General features: G+C 41.3%; 1 protein-coding gene across 1 annotated transcript in view; it reads left to right on the forward strand.

Annotated features, from left to right (window-relative positions):
* Positions 1-25757, forward strand: part of TOMM70 (translocase of outer mitochondrial membrane 70) — a 29041-nt gene extending 3284 nt beyond the window's left edge. Inside the window, exons 2-12 of the mRNA XM_035115222.3 lie at positions 4616-4789; positions 10340-10466; positions 10687-10796; positions 12171-12319; positions 14934-15141; positions 17468-17602; positions 18607-18714; positions 18904-19020; positions 19212-19309; positions 21305-21427; positions 23166-25757. Coding sequence (XP_034971113.1) covers positions 4616-4789; positions 10340-10466; positions 10687-10796; positions 12171-12319; positions 14934-15141; positions 17468-17602; positions 18607-18714; positions 18904-19020; positions 19212-19309; positions 21305-21427; positions 23166-23319 — 1503 coding nt within the window. The 3' untranslated portion in view covers positions 23320-25757. The remainder of the gene's footprint in view (positions 1-4615; positions 4790-10339; positions 10467-10686; positions 10797-12170; positions 12320-14933; positions 15142-17467; positions 17603-18606; positions 18715-18903; positions 19021-19211; positions 19310-21304; positions 21428-23165) is intronic.
* The last annotated feature ends 663 nt before the right edge of the window (positions 25758-26420 follow it).

Here is a 26420-nt window from a genome sequence, read left to right on the forward strand (position 1 = left end):
ACTGCAGGATGCTCCAGTTCAAAGTGCATCATAGTGGAGGCTTTCCCTTGTGCTTAATTAATTCATGGCCCAGGGTGTCCAGAGCATGGAGGTATGCTTTCTGGGCAGTGGTAATGAATGCTTCAGAGATTTCCATGCTCTTGCCATCTGTACTGATAACTGGGGAAATCCAAGTGCATCTTTGTCTTCCTCAGGATGGTGTCTCATTTCACATACAGTAGTGGCAGCTAAAGCTGCATTGGGTCTTCCCCATGGCCTGGTCTGCGGCTCCTAAACTGTTGCCTTTTTTTTCAAGTCACACTTTAGCACTTACAACCACACAGTTTGGGAATTAGTACCCTGTCTAAATCTTACAAGGTAATTATTGCAAGTTAAGAAAGGCAGAGATACATACATTAATTGGAAACAGTTCTTGTTTTAATGTAGTCAGGCATCTTATTTCTGTATTAGTAAATGTTCCTATAGATAAAAAAATGAAAGTTCGTGGTGTCTCTGAGATTTCTAAGGAGTGCAGTCATTTGATAGTGGGAATCTGCCAGCATTCTAATCTAGTCATTCTAATCTTAGAATAAAATGTATATAGTCTCTTGCATTTGATGGGAGCTGTTAACACGAAAGCATTGCCAATTATGCCAGGCCATGGATTAGGAATATAAAGTATGGGTTAAAGTAAGGGCTTTATTTTTTACATGGTGCACTAGCTCTCAAAGTAGCTCTACCTACATTGTTGTACCCTGAAAATGTGTGGTCCAACTGCATGATGTGAACAGTTGCTTAATTCTGATTCCAATGTGGAATTTTATTTTTTTATCTATCTAAAGAAATACTGTGAAATTGGAATGCTTGCATTCTCTTTGCAAGCATTAGAGAATGAATATTAGGACTTTCCATATCAGGTTAAATAATTGATGACAATTTTTAAAAGTGCACTTTTAAAACTTATTGATCTTATGAGTAGTTATATATTTTTCCTTTCTTTAATGTGAAATAGGATAAGTATCTTCTGTTGAAGGGTAGGAAACCTAAGGCCCCCACGGGGGCTAGATGCGGCCCAATCACCTTCTCAATCCAGCCCCCGGATGGTCAGGGAATCAGTGTGTTTTGACATGAGTAGAATGTGTCCTTTTATTGAAAATGCATCTCTGGGTGATTTGTGGGGCCTGCCTGGTGTTTTGACATGAGTGGAATGTGTGCTTTTATTTAAAATGCATCTCTGGGTTATTTGTGGGGCATAGAAAATTCATAGGAATTTTCAAAATATAGTCCGGCTCCCCACAAGGTCTGAGGCACAGTGTACCGTCCCACAGCTGAAAAAGGTTGCTGACCCCTGTTCTATTTAGGCAGCTTAATTACATTTGTATGTTGTTGTTGTTGTTGTGAAAAAGGTTGCTGACCCCTGTTCTGTTGTTTAGGCAGCTTAATTACATTTGTATCTTGTTGTTGTTGTTAGTTTGTTGTTGTTGTTGTTGTTGTTGTATTAATGAATGGAAAATATTAAAAAGTCCCCAAGTCATATATCCCTCTTAACAAATGATGTAGGTGCCTAGAATTTGGAAATCTTTTTCTAGCCGAAGGTATTCCAAATCTCAAGCTTTTCATATCTTATAGCGAAAATCACTGCATTTTTGTTGGAGAGGCATTTTGTGGTATAGGTGGTTAGTGCCAGTTATTTTTCACCGGCATTTTGGTACTGATCTTGGAGCACAATAATAAAAAAATGCCTGTGGTGTTTGGAAGACAGTTTTTAATTAGAGATCTGTAAGGAAAAAGGGGAAACTTGTCCTTTTATATATCTCTAGTCAATTTTTGTCATATGTTGGCTTCACTGAGATCATGCCTATTAAATGACAGCAAATTCCTCATTCTGCTTGAGAAGACACCATCCCTAAAAACAAAGGCCTTTTTCATAAGCTTTGTGACATGAAAAAATAATGAAGACCAATGCACATTCCTTTAGTGTTTACTTTTGACCACAAACCTTTTTATCAGCTTGGTTTTACCATAGTTTTCTTTACAAATGAACAACTCTTCTGCATTATCTCATTTAGGGAGTTTGTGTTTGAGAGACAAGGTAGCAATCATAAAGTGCTATTCAAACAGCCTTTGCAAGACTAAATGACATTAAGTCTATATTATGGCACTTGAGCAGTTTTGGACAGGTAATATAGATTTCATCTGCTAGCAACTAATGTCTAAATTAACATTTCTGTTATGATGTGTTTTCTTTCAATGTAGAAATTAAAGGATATTTTGCATGCTTGTAGGGTTTCTCCATTGTGAGCAACATAATTTTCTAAGTCATGCAATACAGCCCTGTGCCTGCTTCATGTATGAAGCCATTGTGTTTGCAAAGGAATCCACAAAGCTTTGGATTGAGGCCATAATGTAAATTTTACCAATGAAATATGTTATACTCCCAGAACTAGGAGTCTTAATTTTAAAAACATTAATTTTGAAGAAGTCAGTTCTTCCAATTGACCCCTTAGAAATAAACAAAACTCATAGTGATTCTTAGTTATCGCTGCAAGTGAGAATGTAATTATGTCACCACATTTATTGCACATTGAGCAGTTTCATTTAAAAAGTCCATATTAACATCCTCAACACACATCTCATTTCCTTGAGCAGAGAATTGTCTAGGTTCAGTGCTACAGAGTTACGGTAAGTACTTTTTTATCTAAACAAACCCTAGAGATACATGGTATCCTATAAATACTTGTTTTTAGTTTACAAAAAATAATCAAAGCATTATGGAAGCAAGCAAGCTAGTAATATAGCTGCCAATCATGCCTGAGATTCCCAGAGAATAACTAGTTCACTCAACTCCAAGACACTGAACCCAGTTCTAGTCAACTCCAGCTTAAAACTCAGCTCTCTTGTCTGCCTCTCTAGGAGTCCAAATTAAAGTTCAAACTGACTTGAATTTCTCTTGGCGCCACCTTTATACAGTGGTGCCTTGACTTACGAAGGCGATCCGTTCCGCGGCGCTCTTTGTAAGTCGAAGTCTTTGGTTGTCGAAGCGTCCGTTTTGCGCATGCGCAAAGCGCAATTTTGCGCTTCTGCGCATGCCGGACCGCGCGCGGGGCAAAAAGACTTCCGAGTTTGCCGACTTCGGAAGTTGAAACCTTTGGAAGTTGAGTCATTCGGAAGTCGAGGTACCACTGCAGTTGGATAATGTTGCCTTTCAAAGGCTTGTCATAGGTTCCCAGTCAACAGGAAAGCATGAAGGCTGTCTTGTTAGCTGTCGTTGTACAAGTATCAAATGGTCATTCATAACTATTAGCAAGCAAGAAGCATCACAGAATGTTCAGTGACCATAACAGTGTTCTCTCTTAAGTTGTGTATTCTCTTGGACTTGAAAGGAGGTACATGTGTAAGCTATATTGCCTTCCTGTGCTGGTAATAAAAAGAGGCTTATCTTCTACTTCTATTTTCTTTATTAAAATAATAATCTTTGTGTGATAGAGTATGTTTATGTTTAAATTGGTAGCAAGATCTACACCACAAATATTTCATAAGCTAGGGAAATATTTTAAACATTCCTCTCAGCTGGCAGCTGTGGTAGCCTTGTATGCACATCATCTTATAACCATATGTAGCTGAGATTCATATAGGCCTCTTCTGAAGATGCTCTATATATAGATTCATCTAAATAAAGGTGGGGGAAATGTTTAAATCTTTGTCACATTTTGAATGCTGTATTTTGTTTACCTATAGAAGGAGCACCTTTATAAAATAGAGGCTTAATTGTGATCAGCACCCAGCAGTGTTCAAAACCCCCATTTTTCTAGGCACATTTTGCTATGGAATTTCATTAGCGTGAGCAGTTTCTGAGCTCAGGACTGTACTGCGCCTAAGATTTCAGATTAAAACTGCAGTGGAAGGAAAAGAGGACATTTTCCTGTCTTCCTCCAGCTACTCTGAAGACTGGAGAAGAGACCCTCTTAAGAATATTAGGGGGTGGGCAGGAGAAGGACTAGACTGTGTGAAAAATGAACATAATATTTTAACTGCAGTTCATTCATTTTCAGCTTTGTATTCTTGTTAGAGAAGAAGAAGAAGTAGCGTTTGGATTTGATATCCTGCTTTATCACTACCCAAAGGAGTCTCAAAGCGGCTAACAATCTCCTTTCCCTTCCTCCCCCACAACAGACATCCTGTGAGGTGGGTGGGACTGAGAGACTGACTAGCCCAGGCATAGGCAACCTTGGCTCTGCAGATGTTTTGGAACTACAACTCCCATGATCCCTAGCTAACAGGGCCAGTGGTCAGGGATCATGGGAGTTGTAGTTCCAAAACATCTGGAGAGCCAAGGTTGCCTATGCCTGGACTAGCCCAAGGTCACCCAGCAGCTGCATGTGGAGGAGCGGAGATGCGAATCCAGTTCCCCAGATTACGAGTCTACCGCTTTTAACCACTACACCACACTGTTATTAAAAAATGTGCCTAGGCATTCCATTGTTGCGCCCATAACCTAGGTTTAAGGTGGCGTTTAGCTCCTAGCTTTCATATCTCAGTTTCTATAAGGTGGTTCTGGAGACTTTAAAGTTTTATTAAGACCGCCCTTTTGTATTTTCAAAATATGTATGAATGGTAAATATATCTTTTTTTCCAGAGTCCTCTTGATAGAGCCCAAGCAGCAAAGAACAAAGGCAACAAATATTTTAAAGCTGGGAAATATGAGCAAGCCATTCAGTGCTATACTGAAGCCATCAGTTTATGTCCGCCTGAGAAAAATGCTGACCTTTCTACATTTTATCAGAACAGAGCTGCAGCATATGAGCAACTGGTATGTATTTTAAATACAAACATGATTAATATAGACTTCACCTGCTTTTTTGTATGTTTAGACATTTTATTTGTTCTAGCCCCCTAGGCATTGAACTCCGCACATGCAGAGGTTTAAAATTCTTCTAATTCACAAGTGCTACTTGCTGTTTGCAATTCATTGGTAGGGAGAAGCAGCACATAGGCCTTGTTTTCATGATCAAATTCTGACTTAAGAATTCAGGATATGCATGAGTTCCATGCACTAAGACACATCCTCTTCATGTGAGTAGGGAAACAAACCATGAAGGAGCAGTTAACTATTGGTTCATAATAAATACAAACTGGGAAACTGGTTAATGCCTTCCAAACAAGTGAATATATTAATATTAAAATATATTTGAAAGCTTACCTCTCCAGCAAAAAATCTGCCCAAGGCTGCATTCCTACACACATTTACAAGGGAATAAGCCACATGGAACACAGTGGTCTTAGTTCTAAGAGTCATAGTGGGAGGATTGCATTAAATTTAGTTGCAGTAGCAAACTTACCTTTAATAAAATACTTAGAAACATGCTTATTAAACATGCTTTAATAAAATACTTAGAAACATGGCTGGTGCTGCCCAGGACTCTCTCCTGCTGTGAGTGCCCACAGGCCCTGTCCCTGCCTCCTTCCACCTGGTCTAGGGCGGGGCCTGGAAGGCCTCATAAAGGACTGCTGCCGCTGCTCTGCTGCTGGTGCTGCCCAGGACTCTCTCCTGCTGTGAGTGCCCACAGGCCCTGTCCCTGCCTCCTTCCACCTGGTCTAGGGCGGGGCCTGGAAGGCCTCATAAAGGACTGCTGCCGCTGCTCTGCTGCTGGTGCTGCCCAGGACTCTCTCCTGCTGTGAGTGCCCACAGGCCCTGTCCCTGCCTCCTTCCACCTGGTCTAGGGCGGGGCCTGGAAGGCCTCATAAAGGACTGCTGCCGCTGCTCTGCTGCTGGTGCTGCCCAGGACTCTCTCCTGCTGTGAGTGCCCACAGGCCCTGTCCCTGCCTCCTTCCACCTGGTCTAGGGCGGGGCCTGGAAGGCCTCATAAAGGACTGCTGCCGCTGCTCTGCTGCTGGTGCTGCCCAGGACTCTCTCCTGCTGTGAGTGCCCACAGGCCCTGTCCCTGCCTCCTTCCACCTGGCCTAGGGCGGGGCCTGGAAGGCCTCATAAAGGACTGCTGCCGCTGCTCTGCTGCTGGTGCTGCCCAGGACTCTCTCCTGCTGTGAGTGCCCACAGGCCCTGTCCCTGCCTCCTTCCACCTGGTCTAGGGCGGGGCCTGGAAGGCCTCATAAAGGACTGCTGCCGCTGCTCTGCTGCTGGTGCTGCCCAGGACTCTCTCCTGCTGTGAGTGCCCACAGGCCCTGTCCCTACCTCTCTCCACCTGGTTTAGGGCGGGGCCTGGAAGGCCTCATAAAGGACTGCTGCCGCCACTCTGCTGCTGGTGCTGCCCAGGGGAACTTGAAACAGCACAGAGTTCTTTTTAAAATGCTTTTTAAAGAATTTTTTATGTTTTTATCTTCTTTGGGGTGGTAGGTGGGAGGGATTTTTAGTTGGGTGTGGGAATCTGTTAAATTTTAGTGTATTTGTAATTTTTATTGTTTTTGGTTTTATTGTTTTATTGTGTTTGGGGTGGGAGGTGGGAGGGATTTTTAGTTGGGTGTGGGAATCTGTTAAATTTTAGTGTGTTTGTAATTTTTATTGTTTTTGGTTTTATTGTTTTATTGTCTTTTTTGTGTTCTTCTTTTGTTGAGTTCTTTGCTGTTTTTTACAGAGGTTTTATTTTGTTTTTAAGGGGAGGGGTCAGGGCTGCCCGGGAGGGGGTCCCAGCAAGCAAAATGGCTGGGGCAGATTCCACAGGGGTGTGTGCACTGGAACAACCGATCTCAGTGGTCACGGGTAGGAGGAGGAGTTACGCTAAGACCAGACCATGTCATTACCGAGGAGGCAGACTTAGTCGTTGTCTGAGGACTATCCCTGCCTCCAGGTCTGGTCCTGACCGGACGGATATTGGAATAGGCAAGGGATACCCACATGACCTGAAGGTGCTGCTGTGCAATGCCAGGTCGATGATGAATAAGACCACCGCCATTCACGACCTGATTGTGGATGGAGGATTTGACCTGGCATGTGTGACAGAGACCTGGTTGGAGGAAGCCGATGGGCCCGTTCTTGGCGCTGCTTGCCCACCAGGTTTCTCTTATGCACAGCAACCCAGGCCATCTGGGCGGGGAGGGGGGGTTGCAGTGATTTTTAGGAAGTCATTAGTTTGCACCAGGCGTCCTATTGGGAAGACCCAGTTCTCTGAGTGCATGTTCTGGAAGTTGGGCAATAGAGGCAGTACAGGATTCCTTTTGGTGTACCGACCTCCCCGCTGCACCAAGGATTCCCTGCCCGAGCTGCTTCAGGTCGTGTCGGATGTGCTCCTGGAGACACCTAGCTTGGTTGTCTTAGGGGATTTTAACATCCATGCCGACACGACCTTACAAGGAGCTGCTCGGGACTTCGTGGAAAGCATGGCCACCATGGGGCTGTCCCTGAATAAGTCTGGCCCAACTCATAGCCGCGGACATGCCTTGGACTTGGTGTTTACCTCTATGGATGTTGGTGATCTGACATTAAGTAAAAGCGAAACAAAAGAAGTGCCATGGTCAGATCACTTTCTGGTGCAACTGGACTTCTCCGCAACCCTTTCCCTCTGCAGGGAGGTGGGACCGATTCGGATGGTCCGCCCCCGCTACTTAATGGATCCAATTGGCTTCCAAAGAGTGGTAGGGGATGTTTTATCCCATGTCGATGGCCTTTCAGCTGATTCCCTGGTGGCCCGCTGGAATGCGGAGTTAACCAGCGCTATTGACTGTCTGGCTCCGAAGCGCCCTCTCAGATTGCATGGAGCCCGGACAGCCCCGTGGTTTTCCCCGGCGCTGAGGGCAATGAAACAGTCGTTGAGACGGCTAGAGCGCCGGTGGCGGAAAACTCATTTTGAATCAGACCGGACACGGGCTAGAGCTCAACTTCGAGCCTACCAAGTGGCAATGGCGACGGCGAAGAGGACCTTCTTCACCGTCTCCATCGTATCTGCAGAAAACAGCAGCAGGAGACTTTTCCAGGTGGTTCGCAATTTAGCGGAACCACCTGCTCCATCCGGGCCCAGTACGGGCTACATGATCTCCTGCAATGATTTTGCAAAGTTTTTTGCAGATAAGGTCGCTCAGATTCGGGAAGAGGTAGACTCCACCGTGGGAGCAGGGCCGGGGCGGGGGAGTGCTAGAGTCCTGTCTAGTCAAGTTTTGTGGGATCAATTTCAATCTGTTACCTCCGAGGATGTGGACAGGCTGCTTAGACGAATGAAACCAACCACCTGTCTCCTTGATCCTTGCCCATCCTGGCTTATAAAAGCTAGCCAGGAAGGGCTGGGCGATGGGCTTCGCGGGTTGGTAAATGCTTCTCTCCATGAGGGAGCCTTCCCAGACCCGCTGAAAGAGGCGGTTATTAAACCGCTTCTTAAAAAACCATCTTTAGATCCGGCCAATATGGCCAACTATCGCCCAGTCTCAAATCTTCCATTCTTGGGCAAGGTGATTGAGCGAGTGGTTGCGGAACAACTCCAGGCACGCCTGGAAGAAGCGGACCATTTGGATCCCTTCCAGTCAGGATTCAGGCCTCATCATGGGACTGAAACTGCCTTGGTCGCACTGGTCGATGATCTCCGGCGGGCTAGGGACAAAGGTAAGAGCTGTTTCCTTGTTCTGCTGGATCTCTCAGCGGCTTTTGACACCATCGACCATAACATCCTTCTGGACCGTCTAGAGGGCTTGGGAGCTGGGGGCACTGTCATGCAGTGGTTCCGCTCCTTCCTCCTGGGCCGTGTTCAGAAAGTGGTGGTGGGGGATGAGTGTTCAGACCCCTGGGCGCTCACTTGTGGGGTGCCTCAGGGTTCTGTCCTCTCCCCCATGCTTTTTAACATCTATATGCAGCCGCTGGGAGAGATCATCAGGGGGTTTGGGCTGGGTGTCCATCAGTATGCTGATGATACCCAGCTCTACCTCTCTTTTAAATCAGAACCAGTGAAGGCGGTGAAGGTCCTGTGTGAGTGCTTGGAGGCGGTTGGAGGATGGATGGCGGCTAACAGATTGAGATTGAATCCTGACAAGACAGAAGTACTGTTTGTGGGGGACAGGAGGCGGGCGGGTGTGGAGGACTCCCTGGTCCTGAATGGGGTAACTGTGCCCCTGAAAGACCAGGTGCGCAGCCTGGGAGTCATTTTAGACTCACAGCTGTCCATGGAGGCACAGGTCAACTCTGTGTCCAGGGCAGCTGTTTATCAGCTCCATCTGGTACGCAGGCTGAGTCCCTACCTGCCCACTGACTGTCTCTCCAGAGTGGTGCATGCTCTAGTTATCTCTCGCTTGGACTACTGCAATGCGCTCTACGTGGGGCTACCTTTGAAGGTGACCCGGAAACTACAACTAATCCAGAATGCGGCAGCTAGACTGGTGACTGGGAGCGGCCGCCGAGATCACATAACACCGGTCCTAAAAGACCTACATTGGCTCCCAGTACGTTTCCGAGCACAATTCAAAGTGTTGGTGTTGACCTTTAAAGCCCTAAACGGCCTCGGTCCGGTATACCTGAAGGAGCGTCTCCACCCCCATCGTTCTGCCCGGACACTGAGGTCCAGCTCCGAGGGCCTTCTGGCGGTTCCCTCATTACGAGAAGCCAAGTTACAGGGAACCAGGCAGAGGGCCTTCTCGGTAGTGGCACCCACCCTGTGGAATGCCCTCCCACTAGAGGTCAAAGAGAACAATTACCAGACCTTTAGAAGGCATCTCAAGGCAGCCCTGTTTAGGGAAGCTTTTAATGTTTGATGGATTTCTGTATTTTAGAATTTCTGTTTTTTTGGAAGCCGCCCAGAGTGGCTGGGGGAACCCGGCCAGATGGGCGGGGTATAAATAATAAATTATTATTATTATTATTATTATTAGAAGTATTTCTTTTTTATTTGCATTATTCGGGCCTAAATAGTACAGTACCAGGTCTTGAGTTCACTAGGCTTTGAATACTTCTTCCTACCAGCTGTATCTCTTTTTAAAAAACCTTGTTTTAGCATGCACACACTCATTTTCTTATTGGGTTGCAAAGTTTCCTGATTTCCTTTTTGACTGGCTGCTTCTGCTCTTTGTTTTCCCGGACATGTGTCTCCAAGATGCTACTTTGAGAGTGAAAAATTCATATGTTTACTGTTTACTAATACTTTAGTAAGACTACTCTGTAGTTGTAACCATTTTCTACAATCCTAAACACATCAACCTGGGAGTGAATTGCATAGAGCACACTGGGACTTAACTCTTGACTAAACACACATAGGCTTGCATAGATGGATTGGTAACTTAAATCTAGAGCAGCATCTGAAGTTAAGATTGTTTCAGACTAAAAACTATTAAAGCATACTAGGTTGCAGTGTTAAAAGTGGTAGAAATCTCCTGTAATTTTTTTCCTTTGAGAAAATAGCTTATTTGTAACTGGTTATTCTTGTATCTACAGCAAAAATGGAAAGAGGTAGCACAAGACTGTACAAAGGCAGTTGAGCTAAATCCCAGATACATAAAAGCCCTCTTCAGGCGTGCAAAGGCACATGAGAAGCTAGACAATAAGAAAGAATGTTTAGAAGGTGAGTATGTTGTACTTTAAATGAAGTTAAAGATGCAGAAGTTGTTTGAATTCAGCAAAAGAATATAAGTTTATTTTCAAAATCCTTGGCTGCAAAGAGGGTTATGTATAAGCCATTTGCTCAGAAGAATAAAATGTACATTGTGGCAACTGGCTATATATTTTTTAAGGCATTAAAGAACTCATAATTCATATCATTTTTTTCTGTTCATAATCCCCAGATGTCACTGCAGTGTGCATTTTAGAAGGCTTTCAAAATCAGCAAAGTATGTTGCTAGCTGATAAAGTTCTTAAACTTCTTGGGAAAGAAAAGGCCAAAGAAAAATATAAGGTATGTCTTCAATATTGGTTGTGATAGTAACACACCTGCCATTTGGTGGTGGTTACAAGAATAAAGCTGTGCTAATGGTTTTTACAGCAAGTGTGAAGTGATTTGAAAACTTGTCCTAGTGAAAGTAAGGATTGCTGATAACCACAGTGGGAGTAGCCGATACAGGCAATAGAAGCAGCAAGTCCACAAGTCAGATACTTTACGATATTTATCCTTCTTTTTCTGCATAACATGCCAAAAAACAACTATGTACTGGTATATGCATGGCTCTCCACAAAGAACAAAAACCAGCTTCCTACCCTAATCAGCTTACTATTTAAAAGTAAACATAAGAAAAACAGGAAGGAAAGGAAAATGAAGTTACATCTTATTTATGTTACACATACTTTGGTTTCAGTAGGATATTATGTTGTAGATAGTTTAAATTTCAGTTTCAGTACCAAGGAATCAACTACAATACCAGTGATCATGGTAAACCAGCAAGACATCAGCAGTTATATAAATAATACAGGAAAAGAGTCCTCCTGACCTGGAATATTAATAACAGCATGGTGTTCATCCAGATTTTCCTTGAAAGAGTATTCTCAAGTGATACCCTCATTAGTTCCCTCATTAGCACCCCCTTAATTTAGCTGTGGGAATAGAAGAAGGGTCTTCATGAAGATGGAAAAGAATGAGCAGGCTGATAAGGAACGAATAGTGCTTCAAAAATCCTGACCAGACTGTTTAGTACTTCATAGGCTGCCACCAGCACTTAAACTGCACTTAGAGATTGAACCGGAAATCAGTTTTTTAAAAGTGTAATTACAGTGAGGGGAAAAAGTATTTGATCCCCTGTTAAATTTGCCTGTTTTCCCTCTGACGAAGAAATGACCAGTCCATAATTTTAATGGTAGGTTTATTGTACATTTGCGAGAGACAAAATAACAACAGGAAAACCCCCAGTATCTTTTGTACAGGTACTGTAATGAGCTGGGATTACAGGTAAGACCTCTCCCTTACAGCAGGTGCTTCTAATCTCAGCTCCTTACATACAGTGAAGATACCAGGTAGCCTGACATCTGGCTGGTTGATAGGGGATCAAATACTTCTTTCACTCATTATAATGCACATCAATCTCTGACTTTTGTCTTCTGGGTTTCTGGGGGGTTTCCTCTTGTAATCCTGTCTCTCACACCTACAAAAACCTACCTTTAAAATTATGGACTGGTCATTTCATCGTCAGAGGGCAAACGGGCAAATTTAACAGGCAATCAAATACTTCCCCACCCCCACTGTAAATTGTGTGCTGATTGCAGTTGGATTAGTTACTTGCCATTGACTGATAAAAAATTAGAAATCGCATTTGAACCAACACTATCCATCTTATTTCAGAACAGAGAACCTCTGATGCCTTCACCACAATTTATCAAATCATACTTCAGCTCTTTCACGGATGATATTATCTCCCAACCACTTCTTAGGGGAGAGAAATCTGATGAAGATAAAGATAAAGAAGGAGAAGCCTCTGTCATAAAAGAAAAGTAAGTAAACGATAAACTTAAGTGAGTAAATTTTCGGTTTTCTAGTTTGCATCATTGTCTGTTCTACATCTTTATAACTATGGACTTTTGCTGTGCTATCACATATAATTAATTAAACAGGAAAATTTAAATAAAGCCAGTGCTTACATTTCTTCCAGTAGTAGGGGTCTGCATCCAGTGTGAGGACCAGCTTAATATCAAAAGCAAACTTGGCCACCTCACTACTCACCCTTAACTAGGCTGTTTATGAACAAATTAAAAAGCACAGGTCCTAATACTGATGCTTGTGGGACTCTGCTTCCTACATCCCTCTATTGGGAGAACAGCCCATTTATTCCTACTCTCTGCTTCCTTTTACTCAACTAATTCCTGATCCATAAGAGGATCTATATAATTCCTGACACTCTTAAATAACTCTTAATAGGTTAGTGAGACAGGTCTTATCCTAGCAGAAGGCATCCTGGTTCTACTTCAACAAGACTTGTTTTTCCTATATGCTTGGTTATTTAATCTTTAACAATACATTACACCAGGAACCAGCCTGTAATTTCCAGGATCTCCGCTCCTCAAATATCTTTTTAAAAAAAATCGATGTTAAGTTGTGCATTTTCCAGTGCTCAGGTACGGAGACTGATCTGTGGACTTGCCTGGACATAATTATCCTGATGTTGCTTTAACTGTGCTTAAAATATTAGCATTGTGACAAATGGATATTTGCTTCCCTACTGTGGGTCAGACACAGTTAATATTAACCAGGATTTGTTTTTTACTATCTTCAAATCCTAGTTAGGCATTAATTGAAGCCTGGTTATAGTTGGTACCATCATAACACTTTAACATGGCTAGAGCTAGCAGGAGGAAAGAGTGAAAGAAAGAAGGCTGGGGAGAGGGAGCATGACATTTTGCATCCCTTTTATGATTCTTTCCTTGGCTTAAGTCATCAGGAATATTAGGTATACACCTCCCTCTGTGGTGGTCTACTGAGTCAAAAAGATAGGTATCGATCCAAGAAGTACAAGGAAAGTGACAAAATAAAAAAATTCCTTCAGTAGCACCTTAAAGACCAACTAAGTTTATATTTTGGTATGAGCTTTCGTGTGCATGCACACGAAAGCTCATACCAAAATATAAACTTAGTTGGTCTTTAAGGTGCTACTGAAGGAATTTTTTTATTTTGCTTCGACTCAGACCAACACGGCTACCTACCTGTAAGGAAAGTGACATTTTCTTAGAATTAAGTAGAACAAACCGTTATGTTTCTAAAGCATGCTTTATAAGAAAGGTAAAATGCATGGTGCTGTACATATTCAGCTTTGAAAATCTGTAAGGAAAATAATTGCTTAGAACACTGCTTAAGTTCTGTACACTACCAACTTGCCTGATACTGCTCAGGCACTGTAGAATATGTTTGTAGTGCAGGAGGGGAATCATTTTCAGAGTGTTGAGCATATGTGCAAAAAGAAAATGTATAAATTTAAACAATAAGCAAAAACATTTATTGCTTTTAAAAAACAAATGCTGCTTTCGTTTGGAAGGAATATGGGACCCTAAGCACCACCACTTTGGTTTATAAATGTGCAAATAGTGGGATTAGAGGTTAAATCTCAGGTATTACTAGAACAAAGGTTTGTGTTTAGCTTCATTTCTGATAGCTGTGTTACAGAAAACAAGCTTGCTCCATCCTCCGTGTGACAGCCCATCTTCAAATATCTAAAGGGTTGTCACATGCAGGATGGAACAAGCTTGTTTTCTTCTGCTCTGGAGGGTAGGACCTGAACCAATTGATTCAATTGATTCAAGATACAAGAAAGGAGACTAAACATTGCAGGAGGTTGGACTAGATGATCCTTGGGTTCCTTCCAACTCTACAATTCTATAATTACAGCTCCCTATCAAATATTTTTTATCTCTTAGGAATGATGACTGGTTGCAAACTACCTGGGAATTTTGTTGTTGAAGGCTGGTATTAAAGTCTTTGAAATAAAACCAACATTTTATTTTCTGAGCAGCAGAAATTATTCTTTTGATACTTGAATATGGGAGCATACAAAAAGAGAAGTGACAGTTGTTCAGTTTCAAGAGAATGTCAAGTGCACATGCTGTTAATTCGAGTGTTCACTTTTGCTGAAGATGAGTCATAGATAGCAAAGGAATGGCACCATAAGCCACACATTGAAGAGTGGTGTGCATGTGCGCACACACAGTACATTTGGTTCAACCAGTCAGTCAGGGCACATGAACATTCTGAACTGGAGGTTACTCAAACCATTAGTTTCAAGGCCATCACCACCTTACAAAGTCAGAGTACTTGGGCTACTGAAACCTTTTTTTAAGATAAATTCTTGAAACATTTTTGAACATTTATCTGTTATTTGATTGTGTGCTTTAATATGTGCTGTCTGTTGAAATAGTTCTGATAACACCCAAGTAAATGATTAATTTGCATATTTGAAAATTTAAAAGCTGGATTGATGAGGAATAGGATATTTCGGACCAATTGGTTTGTGAGTTAATGTATAGGCCAGTGATACCACCCAAAATGTATTCTCCATATTTTGGAACTAGGAAGAATTTCTCACTGTCCATTAATGACCAATATGCATGTTATTTTCAGCTCTGGCTATTTAAAGGCAAAGAAATATATGGAAGAAGAAAACTATGACAAAATAATTAGTGAGTGTACTAAAGAAATTGAGGCTAAAGGAAAATATATGGCAGAAGCTTTACTATTAAGAGCTACGTTCTACCTGCTTATTGGTAATGCAAACGCTGCCAAACCTGATCTGAATCAGGTTATTGGTATGGAAGATGCCAATGTAAAGGTGAGTGATGAATGTGTTTATTTTCCTGAAATGTTTGGCAGTTGATGAAGCAGTGATATTCTGTCCATTTATTTCTGTGATTCTGCTGTTGAGTAGAATATATAAGTAACTATGTTGCCTCTTATCTGACCTCAGGGTTCAAGTGTGGGTTCAAGTGTGGTAGGCTTAAGTGTTTTTTCAATAAATGAATGTTCAAAATAATTCCCACTACCCTTTGGTGGGGGTGGAGGGCATATATAGAAGAAAAGCGGTGGACTAAAAATTTAGCATATTGCCAGCTTTTTCTCCTCTTCAGTTCCTTGCAAGCGCAGGATTGGCATTATATGCTCACTGCCCAATATTTGCTTTCACCCATTGTGTTACAGACATTAAGCAAAATTATCCTAGAAATGGGCAAATTTCAATTTTTTGGCCAAGGAGACCTGGCCATAGATTGTATCTTTGATTCAGACTTCTAAAGCATTTCTGACTCCTGACCAGGAAGTGAAACCCTGCATAACCATTTCCTGACAAGCTGCTCACAAAGGTTCTATTAACCACTGATTGGCCATGAGCCAACATTTGTATTTACTGCCTTAGGGTATATCAGACATGTGGCACCTTTGGCCCTCCTGATGTTTCTGAACTACAGCTCCCAGCTTTGCTTGCTGGAGCTTATGAGAGTTTTAGTTCAGCAACATCTGGAGGTCCAAAGGTTCCCCATGCCTGTACTATATATGAAACTTAAATTGCAGAAGGAGTAAGAGAAATAGCAGATCATGACAAGGGGGCCTGGGTCTTCAGCATAATATGACTAGCCTTTTTTAAAAAAATAATTTTTTATTGTTTTTTCTGACATACACATAACCATAAATTTATAAGATGCAAAGTTAAGCCAAATACAATACATAAGCCATCACCAAACAAATGTTTAAATGGTCCCATTCCCCCCTACCTTCATACCCAATTTTAGTTCTGCCGAACCCAGCTTCCCTTTCACTTCACGTTTAGTTTTACAGTTTATCTCTTACATTTTGCGCTTTTCTTTTATCTTATTTTCATCAGTCCCCTTCTTTATCCATAATTTATATTTAACTCTCTAATTCCTGTTGTAGGTATTATTTCAGACCTGTTAGTGTCTTTAGAGTCTTACAATACGTTTCCAGATATTCCACAAATTTACTCCACTCTGATTGTACTTTTTGATCTCTTTGTTCCCTTAACTTCCCAGTAAATTTGGCCAGCTCTATATATTCAACCATTTTTACCCTCCAATCCTCTACTGTGGGGATATCCGCATAATATGACTAGCCTTGAGTTATCTTGGGAGGGATGGAGAACACAGAATCCAGTTTTAGCTGGGCACCCAATTCAGTTCTTCGGATCTAGGGTATTTGTTTTCCTGTAACTGTGTCATGGCCTGCTTTAAGGCTTGTTTGGGGGTTCTTAACAGTTTAAACGGTAGTAATTCTGTTCAGTATCATGTTCAGATTGCAAATACTACCCAAGTATAGGGCTCCATGACTGATTGATCAAAACTATGCTATCAGAACTTGGGCTGCAGTCCTAATTAGGTCTACTCAGAAGTAAATAATAGTAGTAATAATAATAATAATTTATTTGTACCCCGCCCATCCGGCTGGGTTTCCCCAGCCACTCTGGGCGGCTTCCAACAAATATTAAAATACATTAAAATGTCACACATTAAAAACTTCCCTTTCTGGTAGTTGTTTATCTCTTTGATCTCTGATGGGAGAGCATTCCACAGGCCGGGCGCCACTACCGAGAAGGCCCTCTGCCTGGTTCCCTGTAGCTTTGCTTCTCGCAGTGAGGGAACCACCAGAAGGCCCTCGGCGCTGGACCTCAGTGTCCAGGCAGAATGATGGAGGTGGAGACGCTCCTTCAGGTATACTGGACTGAAGCCATTTAGGGCTTTAAAGGTCAGCACCAACACTTAGAATTGTGCTCAGAAACATACTGGGAGCCAACGGAGGTCTTTCAGGACTGGTGTTATATGGTCTCGGTGGCCGCTCCCAGTCACCAGTCTAGCTGCTGCATTCTGGATTAGTTGTAGTTTCTGGGTCACCTTCAAAGGTAGCCCCACATAGAGCACATTCCAGTAGTCCAGGTGGGAGATAACTAGAGCATGCAGCACTCTGGCGAGACAGTCCGCGGGCAGGTAGGGTCTCAGCCGTACCAGATGGAGCTGGTAGACAGCTGCCCTGGATACAGAACTGACTGTACCATTTAATTCCTTGGTACAGGTAAGTGGGATGACTCCTGCAGCCTAAAACTCTGAAAAGACTTCGTAGCTGGCAGCTATAATTTCCATTATTCCTTTTAACAGCTTCGTGCTAATGCTCTCATCAAGCGAGGCAGTATGTATATGCAACAACAACAACCTCTGCTCTCCACCCAAGATTTTAATATGGCTGCCGATATTGATCCTCAGAATGCAGATGTATACCATCACAGAGGGCAGGTATTTATTTTACTTATTATTATATTTCCTACCCATATCTTCATCCACAAAGGCATTCCAGGGTGGCATACATACCAATACAAATATCTATATCAGGCATCCCCAAACGTGGCCCTCCAGATGTTTTGGGACTACAATTCCCATCATCCCTGACCAGTGGTCCTGTTAGTTAGGGATTATGGGAGTTGTAGTCCCAAAATATCTGGAGGGCTGAGTTTGGGGATCCTGATCTATATAATACTGTATTAAAATAGTAGAATGTAAAGTGATAATTCAGGGATAGTTCCTAGTAGGTAGGAGCTATTTTGATTATTTCCCCTTTGAAATCAGATACTCTGTAACATCTAGATAAATAGAGTATAATGTTACAGAATATTAGAGAGAGTGAGAGATTGACAACTGTGCATTGAGATTTGAGTAGTTCTTAAATATCTCTTAACTGCTAATAAGTAAGCAACTGGAGAGAAGTGCAAGATTAGTGTTAAATGGGGACGGATGCTAAACTTGCTAGGCAGCTGGTTAGAAATTACCCATGCAAAAAATATTTTCTAATTGGGGTAGGCCTATCTTCCCTGGTAATTAAGAGTGTGGAATGATTTTTTTCTGATACAGTGGAACCTCGGTTTATGAACACCTCGGTTTATGAATTTTCGGTTTACGAACGCCGCGGATCCATCTGGAACGGATTAATTCACTTTCCATTACTTTCAATGGGAAAGTTCGCTTCAGTTTATGAACAGGCTTCCGGAACCAATTACACCCATGCTTCGGGTTAAATACGCTTCAGGTTGAGTACTCCGCAGACCCATCTGGAACGGATTAATCCACTTTCCATTACTTGCAATGGGAAAGTTCGCTTCAGTTTATGAACGCTTCAGTTTATGAACAGACTTCCGGAACCAATTGTGTTCATAAACCGAGGTACCACTGTATTTCTATCAGTGGCATTGACTTTTCCTTGTATAGCATGCAGAGCTTTGCTCATACTTCTTTCTTTGTGTTAGCTAAAAATTCTGCTTGACCAAGTTGAAGATGCTGTAGAAGATTTTGATGAATGTATCCGTTTGCGGCCAGATTCTGCCTTGGCACAAGCACAGAAATGCTTTGCATTGGTGAGTATATGGGGTTTTATTAGGATTTTACTGTCAAGCAGTCACATATTTTGTCAAAATACTGTTTCGCTTTCAGGAAGTTGATGGTTTACATTTCAGAATGTATTAGTTATTGCTGGGAGGTTAGATGACAATAAATTAGTTTTCTGTCATGTTTTTATTTTTTACATAGTCACTTTTTTTTAACAGTATCGTCAAGCCTATACTGGAAATAACGCTTTACAAGTACAGTCGGCAATGAAAGGCTTCGAAGACGTTATTAAAAAATTCCCGAGGTGTGCTGAAGGCTATGCACTATATGCCCAGGTATATGTTACTCTTCATTTGTGAAAAAATTGTCTATTATGAACCAACTCAATAAATAATACTTCTTAATACTTCATGTGCTAACAGATTGGGCTAGTATATTCCACTTATTTTTGAGAGGTATATGAGAATCTGAACTTAGTCTTTAAACTACATCTTCTTTCATTATTCAATTATGTTTATTCATACAGGCATTAACAGATCAGCAGCAATTTGGCAAAGCTGATGAAATGTACGATAAATGTATTGATCTTGAGCCAGATAATGCTACTACTTATGTTCATAAAGGGTAAGTACTATACTTGCTTGCTACATTTATGACTTATCTGCAGGTCCACTTATGTGATTTATTGTGTCTGTGAAAACTTCTCCTAAATTTTAGATCTGAAATAATCTGTCTAAAAAGATATTGAGTTGTATCCAGTTCTGTCGCTCAACTGATGGTAAAGCTTCTGTTAACAAAATGGGGATTGAAGCAATTTTGGATGACCTGTACCTCTTGTGCTCTAGCCTATGGTCCAGAAGGTTAAGAGACTCTTAAACAGGTTATATTGGAGGGAGGAGAATCACTGAAAACTGCTTTGTTCTCCATTACACTGATGGAAGCCTTTCCATCAGGTGGGTGACAGAGGGATAAAATCCTTCCCTAGTAAATGAATGTGGCTTGGAAAAATTTCCACTATGTTATCTTTGTTAAAATGTTCCACTTAGTTTTATGCAGTAGTAGTGACATGATGAATATATGTGCAACTTTTCAGGCATACTAAAATAAATATGTTAACAGTGCCTCCACATCCAACCCTTCCACTGAAATCAAATACAGTATGTTTTTGAGTAGTTATGTGTATTTTAAAAGTATTGATACACATACTCATTTCAATAAAAAATTCCAAGTGATACTTTGAGTTTGTTTGAATACTGAATTAAAATCACACTACTTGGACTTCCATTTTTTCCTAATCACATATTTCAGTTCATTGCTACTGGAAAATCTACTCAGATATTTATGCAATATATTAAATTATTAAGACATGCTTCTTATAATTTTGTTTTACTAAATGAAAGTTAAACATGCTAAATCAGCTCTCCAGCATTTAAGGGCAGCTGTAAACATTTTTTTGGGAAAATTCATAATTTTCTGGAAAGCTCACTTTATTGGTGGTAATAATGTAACATTAAAATGTTTTAAAGGTACAGTAATATTATTGGGTTGGATCCAAAGTTCCCATGAACAGAGCTCTGCTTATGGGATGCTCCCAGTAGAAGAAGTGAAATAATCGTCGTTGCTAGTTTTATTTCCCCCCTCTATTCTTGAAACGAAGAATTGATGCTTTTGAATTATGGTGCTGGAGGAGACTCTTGAGAGTCCCATGGACTGCAAGAAGATCAAACATATCCATTCTTAAGGAAATCAGCCCTGAGTGCTCCCTGGAAGGACAGATCGTGAAGCTGAGGCTCCAATACTTTGGCCACCTCATGAGAAGAGAAGAATCCTTGGAAAAGACCCTGATGTTGGGAAAGATTGAGGGCACTAGGAGAAGGGGACGATAGAGGACAAGATGGTTGGACAGTGTTCTCGAAGCTATGAACATGAGTTTGACCAAACTGTGGGAGGCAGTGCAAGACAGGAGTGCCTGGCGTGCTATGGTCCATGGGGTCACGAAGAGTCGGACACGACTAAACGACTAAACAACAACAACAAATTCTTGAAACGTGTGGGGGATTGCAGAGAGGGCTGAAAACTGATTTATTCTAATTGGAGCCTCGTGGTAGGGACACACTGGATTCAAGCTATAATCATTAATTTATAAATAGGTATCTGTTTATAGGATTAAATAGAATCCAGCCTCTATTTTGTCAATCATATAGTCACAAAAGGTATACAGTGGTACCTTGGTTTACAACCATAATCCGTTCCAGGAGTCCGTTTGTAAACCAAAACAGGTTGTAACCCAAGGCGTGCTTTCAGCAACGGGGACTCCAAATTTCTTTTGTCTGTAATCCAAAAAAAAGAAAAAGGGATGTAATCCCCCAAAAGTTTGCAAACTGGGACACGCACATCCGGGTTTGACGTGTTTGTAATCCAAAACGTATGTAGACCAGACTGTTTGCAAACCAACATACCACTGTATATGTAAATGACTACATCTGACTTGGATCCAGAGCCTACTTGACTGCAGGGCTCTTTACTTTTTCAGACTGTATTTTCTTTCTTAGAATGCTACCATGTTAGGTCTGTTGTTTTCATACAATTCACTTAGGCCTGCAATTGTTTTTATTGCAGTTTACTTCAACTTCAGTGGAAGCAGGATTTAGATAAAGGTTTGGAACTTATAAGCAAAGCCATTGAAATTGATAACAAATGTGACTTTGCATATGAAACTATGGGGACAATTGAAGTGCAAAGGTAAGTACCATATTTTTTCCAGTTTGGGAGTCTAGAATGCTACATTACTGTCATCAGATTTCTTCCTTCAAGACTGTTGGAAGCAGATAGCCCTATAGCACATCAGTGGGGAACTTCTGGCACACATAATAATTATCTGTCCCCTGACACTGTCAAGCCAGTCTGCAAAGGAAATGGTCCCACACACTTGTCAAAGTGACCCTCTGGGGTTTGGGAAGTTAAGGATCCAACCACCAGCTTGATCCAGTACTACAACCCTGCTGGTATAGGAAAGGGATACGCGTCATTGTCTGTCTCCCTCTTCTGTACTCTAGGTGCCAAGTGAATATCCCTTGGATCAGGTTCTGGTCCTCTAGTACAGTCTTTCACAACCTTGGGTCTCCAGATGATGTTGGACTACCACTCCCATTATCCATGATTGCTGCCCCTGCTGGCTATGGATGATAGGATTGGTAGAATAACAGCATCTGGGACCCAAGGTTGAGAAATGCTGCACTAGTTGAAAACAAGTGCTTTAAGCCATTAGCAACTTCCTTTGCAGAACTGATGTTGATTTTTCTTCAGCTGGAGTGCACTTTTGGCATCAGTATCAGCTCTCCTCTACCATACTATCATATTGGTGCAATTACAATTACAGCTTGTCAACAGACAAGCAGCTATTATGCATTCCATGCTACGGTACTAAACTTTGAAAAGCTTCCTGGCTGGAAACCAACCTCGGACAAAACCACTATAACCCTGGGCCAGTTCTGTAGTAGAGAACAATGTGGTCTCACTGACATTTGAAGCACCATGATGCAGTATATACTATATATTCCTGCGTATAAGAGTACTTTTTAACCCAGGAAAGTCTTCTCAAAAGTCAGGGGGTCGTCTTATACACCGGGTCATATTTCTTATATGGAGAATATATCCCAAACTATATTTTAACTGGAAAAGTTGGGGGTCGTCTTATACACCCAGTTGTCTTATACGCCGGAATATACGGTAATAGTGCAGTGTGTATCTGTGTCTGTCTGTGACACACAGAGAGATATGTGTACATCCACCCACACCCAATTGCAGGGTAGTTATATGTAAGCTACTTTAAGTCCCACTGAATTCAATGGAACTTGCGCTAGGGAAGTGGGCCTAGGATTGCAGCCTTGGAGTTATGACTGCTCATAGCATATAGGTCTGGATGTGGGCCCCAACAGATGTTGCCTAAACTGCAAAAAGTGTTGTAGGCAATGCAGGAATTACGGAAGCAGAGTCATATTTACAGTACATACATACATACATACAGGTAAAGGGTAAAGGGACCCCTGACCATGAGGTCCAGTCGTGACCGACTCTGGGGTTGCGCGCTCATCTCGCATGATTGGCCGAGGGAGCCGGCGTATAGCTTCCAGGTCATGTGGCCAGCATGACAAAGCCGCTTCTGGCAAACCAGAGCAGCACACGGAAACGCCATTTACCTTCCCACTGTAGTGGTACCTATTCATCTACTTGCACCATACATTCTTTTAACATCCACATGTAACTGCTAAGCTTTAATTTATGATATTTGATAAAGGACTTGTATATCCATAACAATACTGGTGACTGCTAAGGAGGAAAGTTCAGCTTTCAGAATGCAGCTCTAACCCAGGCATTGTCCTTGGATTATTTTTAGTCTCTGGTTTTAGAATGGGCTTTTCTCTTGTCATATCAAGCTTTATTTCCTTTATATTAATGCAACCTTTCCCCTTTATTTCAGAGGCAATCTGGATAAAGCCATTGAAATGTTCAATAAAGCTATTAACCTAGCCAAATCTGAGATGGAAATGGCTCACCTCTACTCACTCTGTGATGCTGCCTATGCCCAGACAGAAGTTGCAAAGAAATATGGATTGAAACCACCAACATTGTAAAGAAAGAATTGGAGGGAAATGACCTTTTTAAAAGTAAAGCTGCCCCCTTCGACCTAGTCCTAAAGACACTGTTGCAGTGTGTTGAATGGTGGAAGTTAATCTGGGGGTGGTTTTTTGGGATTTTTTATTTTTTTTGGTCCATGGTGTTGTAATTATCTGTTAAATGTTTAGGTGTTGCTGGAGTGGCTGTCCAACAGAGTAAGCAGTTTGTTCCCCCTGCAGCAAATAATTGTTAGAGGGAGGTTAAAAGAGTTGCAAGGGGATCAAATATTATTTTGGCCATGCAAATAAAAACCGTTTTGACTCATGTTTTGAGGGTGGATGTTGTGAATGACTGGCTCTATCTACAGGATGTTTTACTACTGCTTATTATGTTGATTTTAAAAATTAATAATGCTGTGTAATTTTTATATGCAATGAATCCCTCACTTGATTTTATTTTTGCAAAGAACACATTATTTGCAAAGTTGTTGAATAATAGGGATTTTTAAGGCAATTGTGGGTGAAGCTTAATAATTTTCTTTCTTCCCGTTTACAGTTTCTGCTTCATTTAATAGGACAGTGGCAGCTATACAGAAACCGAAGTTCTCAATCTGCTGTGTTCTAGTGCATGGTTTAGAGAACTACTTTTAAGATCTTTTGCAGTTTACTACCATTTTTCAGTAGCCCCGTGTCCCCAAAAGCAACTTTTCCTTTCCCTTGTCTTAATTTGAAAGTCACTAGAAAAAGCCTATTTGTCAAAACGTTTTTCAGGAGAGCAAAATTGTCTCTGTTAAGGACACTGCCAACACTGGTCTTGGATTCGGCAGGTTAGTATGTGTGCTAGAATTGTTGTAGAAATAGGTATCGGACCTTGTTGGGGTGAAGTTTAATTGAAAGGGTCCAACTGAATTGGAAACAGTAACTTACGCTTCAAAAGATGCTTTTGGGCTTATGCTGCGGCACAAAGCATCCACCTGCAGTTTTGTTACTTTTTCAGCTCTATTTTAAGAGCTGTTTCTATTTGAGTGCTTAGCAAACTGCATATACTGGGTTGGATCCACACTTTGCTCCCATCAGTAGAAACCTCTCCTGAATGGGGTTTTGCCCAGAGGATGCTACTGTTGGTGAATTTCCTTCTCCTCCAGTATCACATTCCACACTGTTCCAGAGAATTATGAGACCCTTTAGAAGAGTGGGAGATGATGCTAGAGGCTGCAGGAAGAGGAGGCAATCTGCACCAGTCCACTGTTCTCAGTTGTCCTACTGTTCCTAGGAGCTACTGAAGCGAATGTGTAACTGTAATAGTACTATTTCAGATTTACAAAATTAATTGTATAGCACAGGTATGTTAAGATTGTGTTCTGAGGTCAGTTAATTGACAAGATTCAGTGATAATTTTAATCTTTCCATTATGTTCAGTTTAGAAAGTCAGCTGCTTACAGAGAGAGAGAGAGAGGAAGGAAGGAGACAAAGCATTTTTGAGTTCTTGAGTTTTCTATTGAAGTATCCCTCTCATCTGTAATTGTATCATGTTTTTCAAAAGGGTTTTTATTTGTGTGGCTCTATGTACACTGACACTTCTGTCTCTGGAAAACAATTAAGAATTAAGCATGTGCTGTCTGATACTAGCATTCCAAATCATCACAGATTGTTTCCTGTTTTCAGATATTTGAAGCTGCACTGAGAATTACATTTGTTTGTTATTTTTTTGTAAATGACTTACACTTGTAAAGTCACCAAATAAATATTACATTCAAATATCTCTTATACATGTAAGATTTAGGGTATTGGTTGGAAAGTTGCTTCCTTGGAAAATCAGCATACAAAAAAAGACAATCATATGTGAATGTGCTGCTAACTTCTCTGCATGGAATCGTGAAACTTCAAATAACCATGTTTTATTTCCCCATTTTTTTGCCGGTGCAATGGGGTGTGACTTTTTTAAAATTGTGCTGTTAGCCTGCAAGAGCAGCTTAGAAAAGTGGTTGAAAACTATACTCCGTCAAAAGTCACAGAGGATCTGGACAAGCAGGTCTCTGATTCCATGATAAACAAAACAAGTATGACCGATACACATCAGCAAATGTGTTTACTATTTATGGCAGGAAGCCATACCCATACTGAACTTTGATCAATCCGTCTGTATTAACAAATGTAATGATGGTATAGAACTGCCTGGTCTTGTTAATTTGGGAAGGACTAGGTGAACATACAATCTTCTTTATGTGAAAAAGTACATACAACATGCTTTTAAGCAACATGGGACTGAATTGTTTTGTACAGCATGTAGAGATCTGAAATCTGCTCCAGGATCATGGTTATTCATGGGCATTGTCTGAAGGCTCTTAATGAAATCTAAGCTACTCTGGGTCTTGTCAATGCCGTGATGGGAGACCATTTGAGAACCCCATGTATGCAATCTTCAGTTTCATAGTGGAATAAATTATAATGAACAAGTGGTCTATTTTGTTGGAAATGTAGGACTCTTAATGAATGAAAGCCTTACACATAACATGATACAGTAACGTATAAAAATGTAAAGAAAAATGCACTTTTTGTCTACCCTGGGATCAGTATTTTCAGATTAGGCATATGTATTGCTAAGGAAATTCAGCTTCCTGAAGGAGGAAGACTATTTAAAAAAAAAGATTTATCAACCCCCCCCCCCCAAAAAAAAGTTAAAAGAGAATTCTAGGAAATATTTTTTATTAATGAAATGTTAACAGGATTCAGAAGCACAGTAGGCCATAGCCATAAATATTTTAGAAAATTTGGAGAAATATACCTAGCACAACTATTTGTGCTGATTCTATTTAAATTGTAAATATGCACACACACATGAATATAATTGTTGAGACTTCGAAATAACGCTGCTTTCCCACGTACAACTGGGGTTGTCCTTTGATTACTTGGGTATTTAACCAGATAATAAATGACAGGATGCCCATCCCTGGTGCTGACAGTTGATCTCTATCTATCAAAGTAGCATTGCTGAGAACTGGAAAATGACTGCTCAGTTTTCATTGAAGAACTGGCTCTTCAGAACTGGATATTGCAACAATGTACACTCGCCAGTTTTATCCAAGGGAGCAAATGAAATACAAGCTGATGAACTTCTC

The sequence above is a fragment of the Zootoca vivipara genome, chromosome 4, assembly GCF_965207765.1.
Source record: "Zootoca vivipara chromosome 4, rZooViv2.hap1.1, whole genome shotgun sequence".
Taxonomy (NCBI): domain Eukaryota; kingdom Metazoa; phylum Chordata; class Lepidosauria; order Squamata; family Lacertidae; genus Zootoca; species Zootoca vivipara.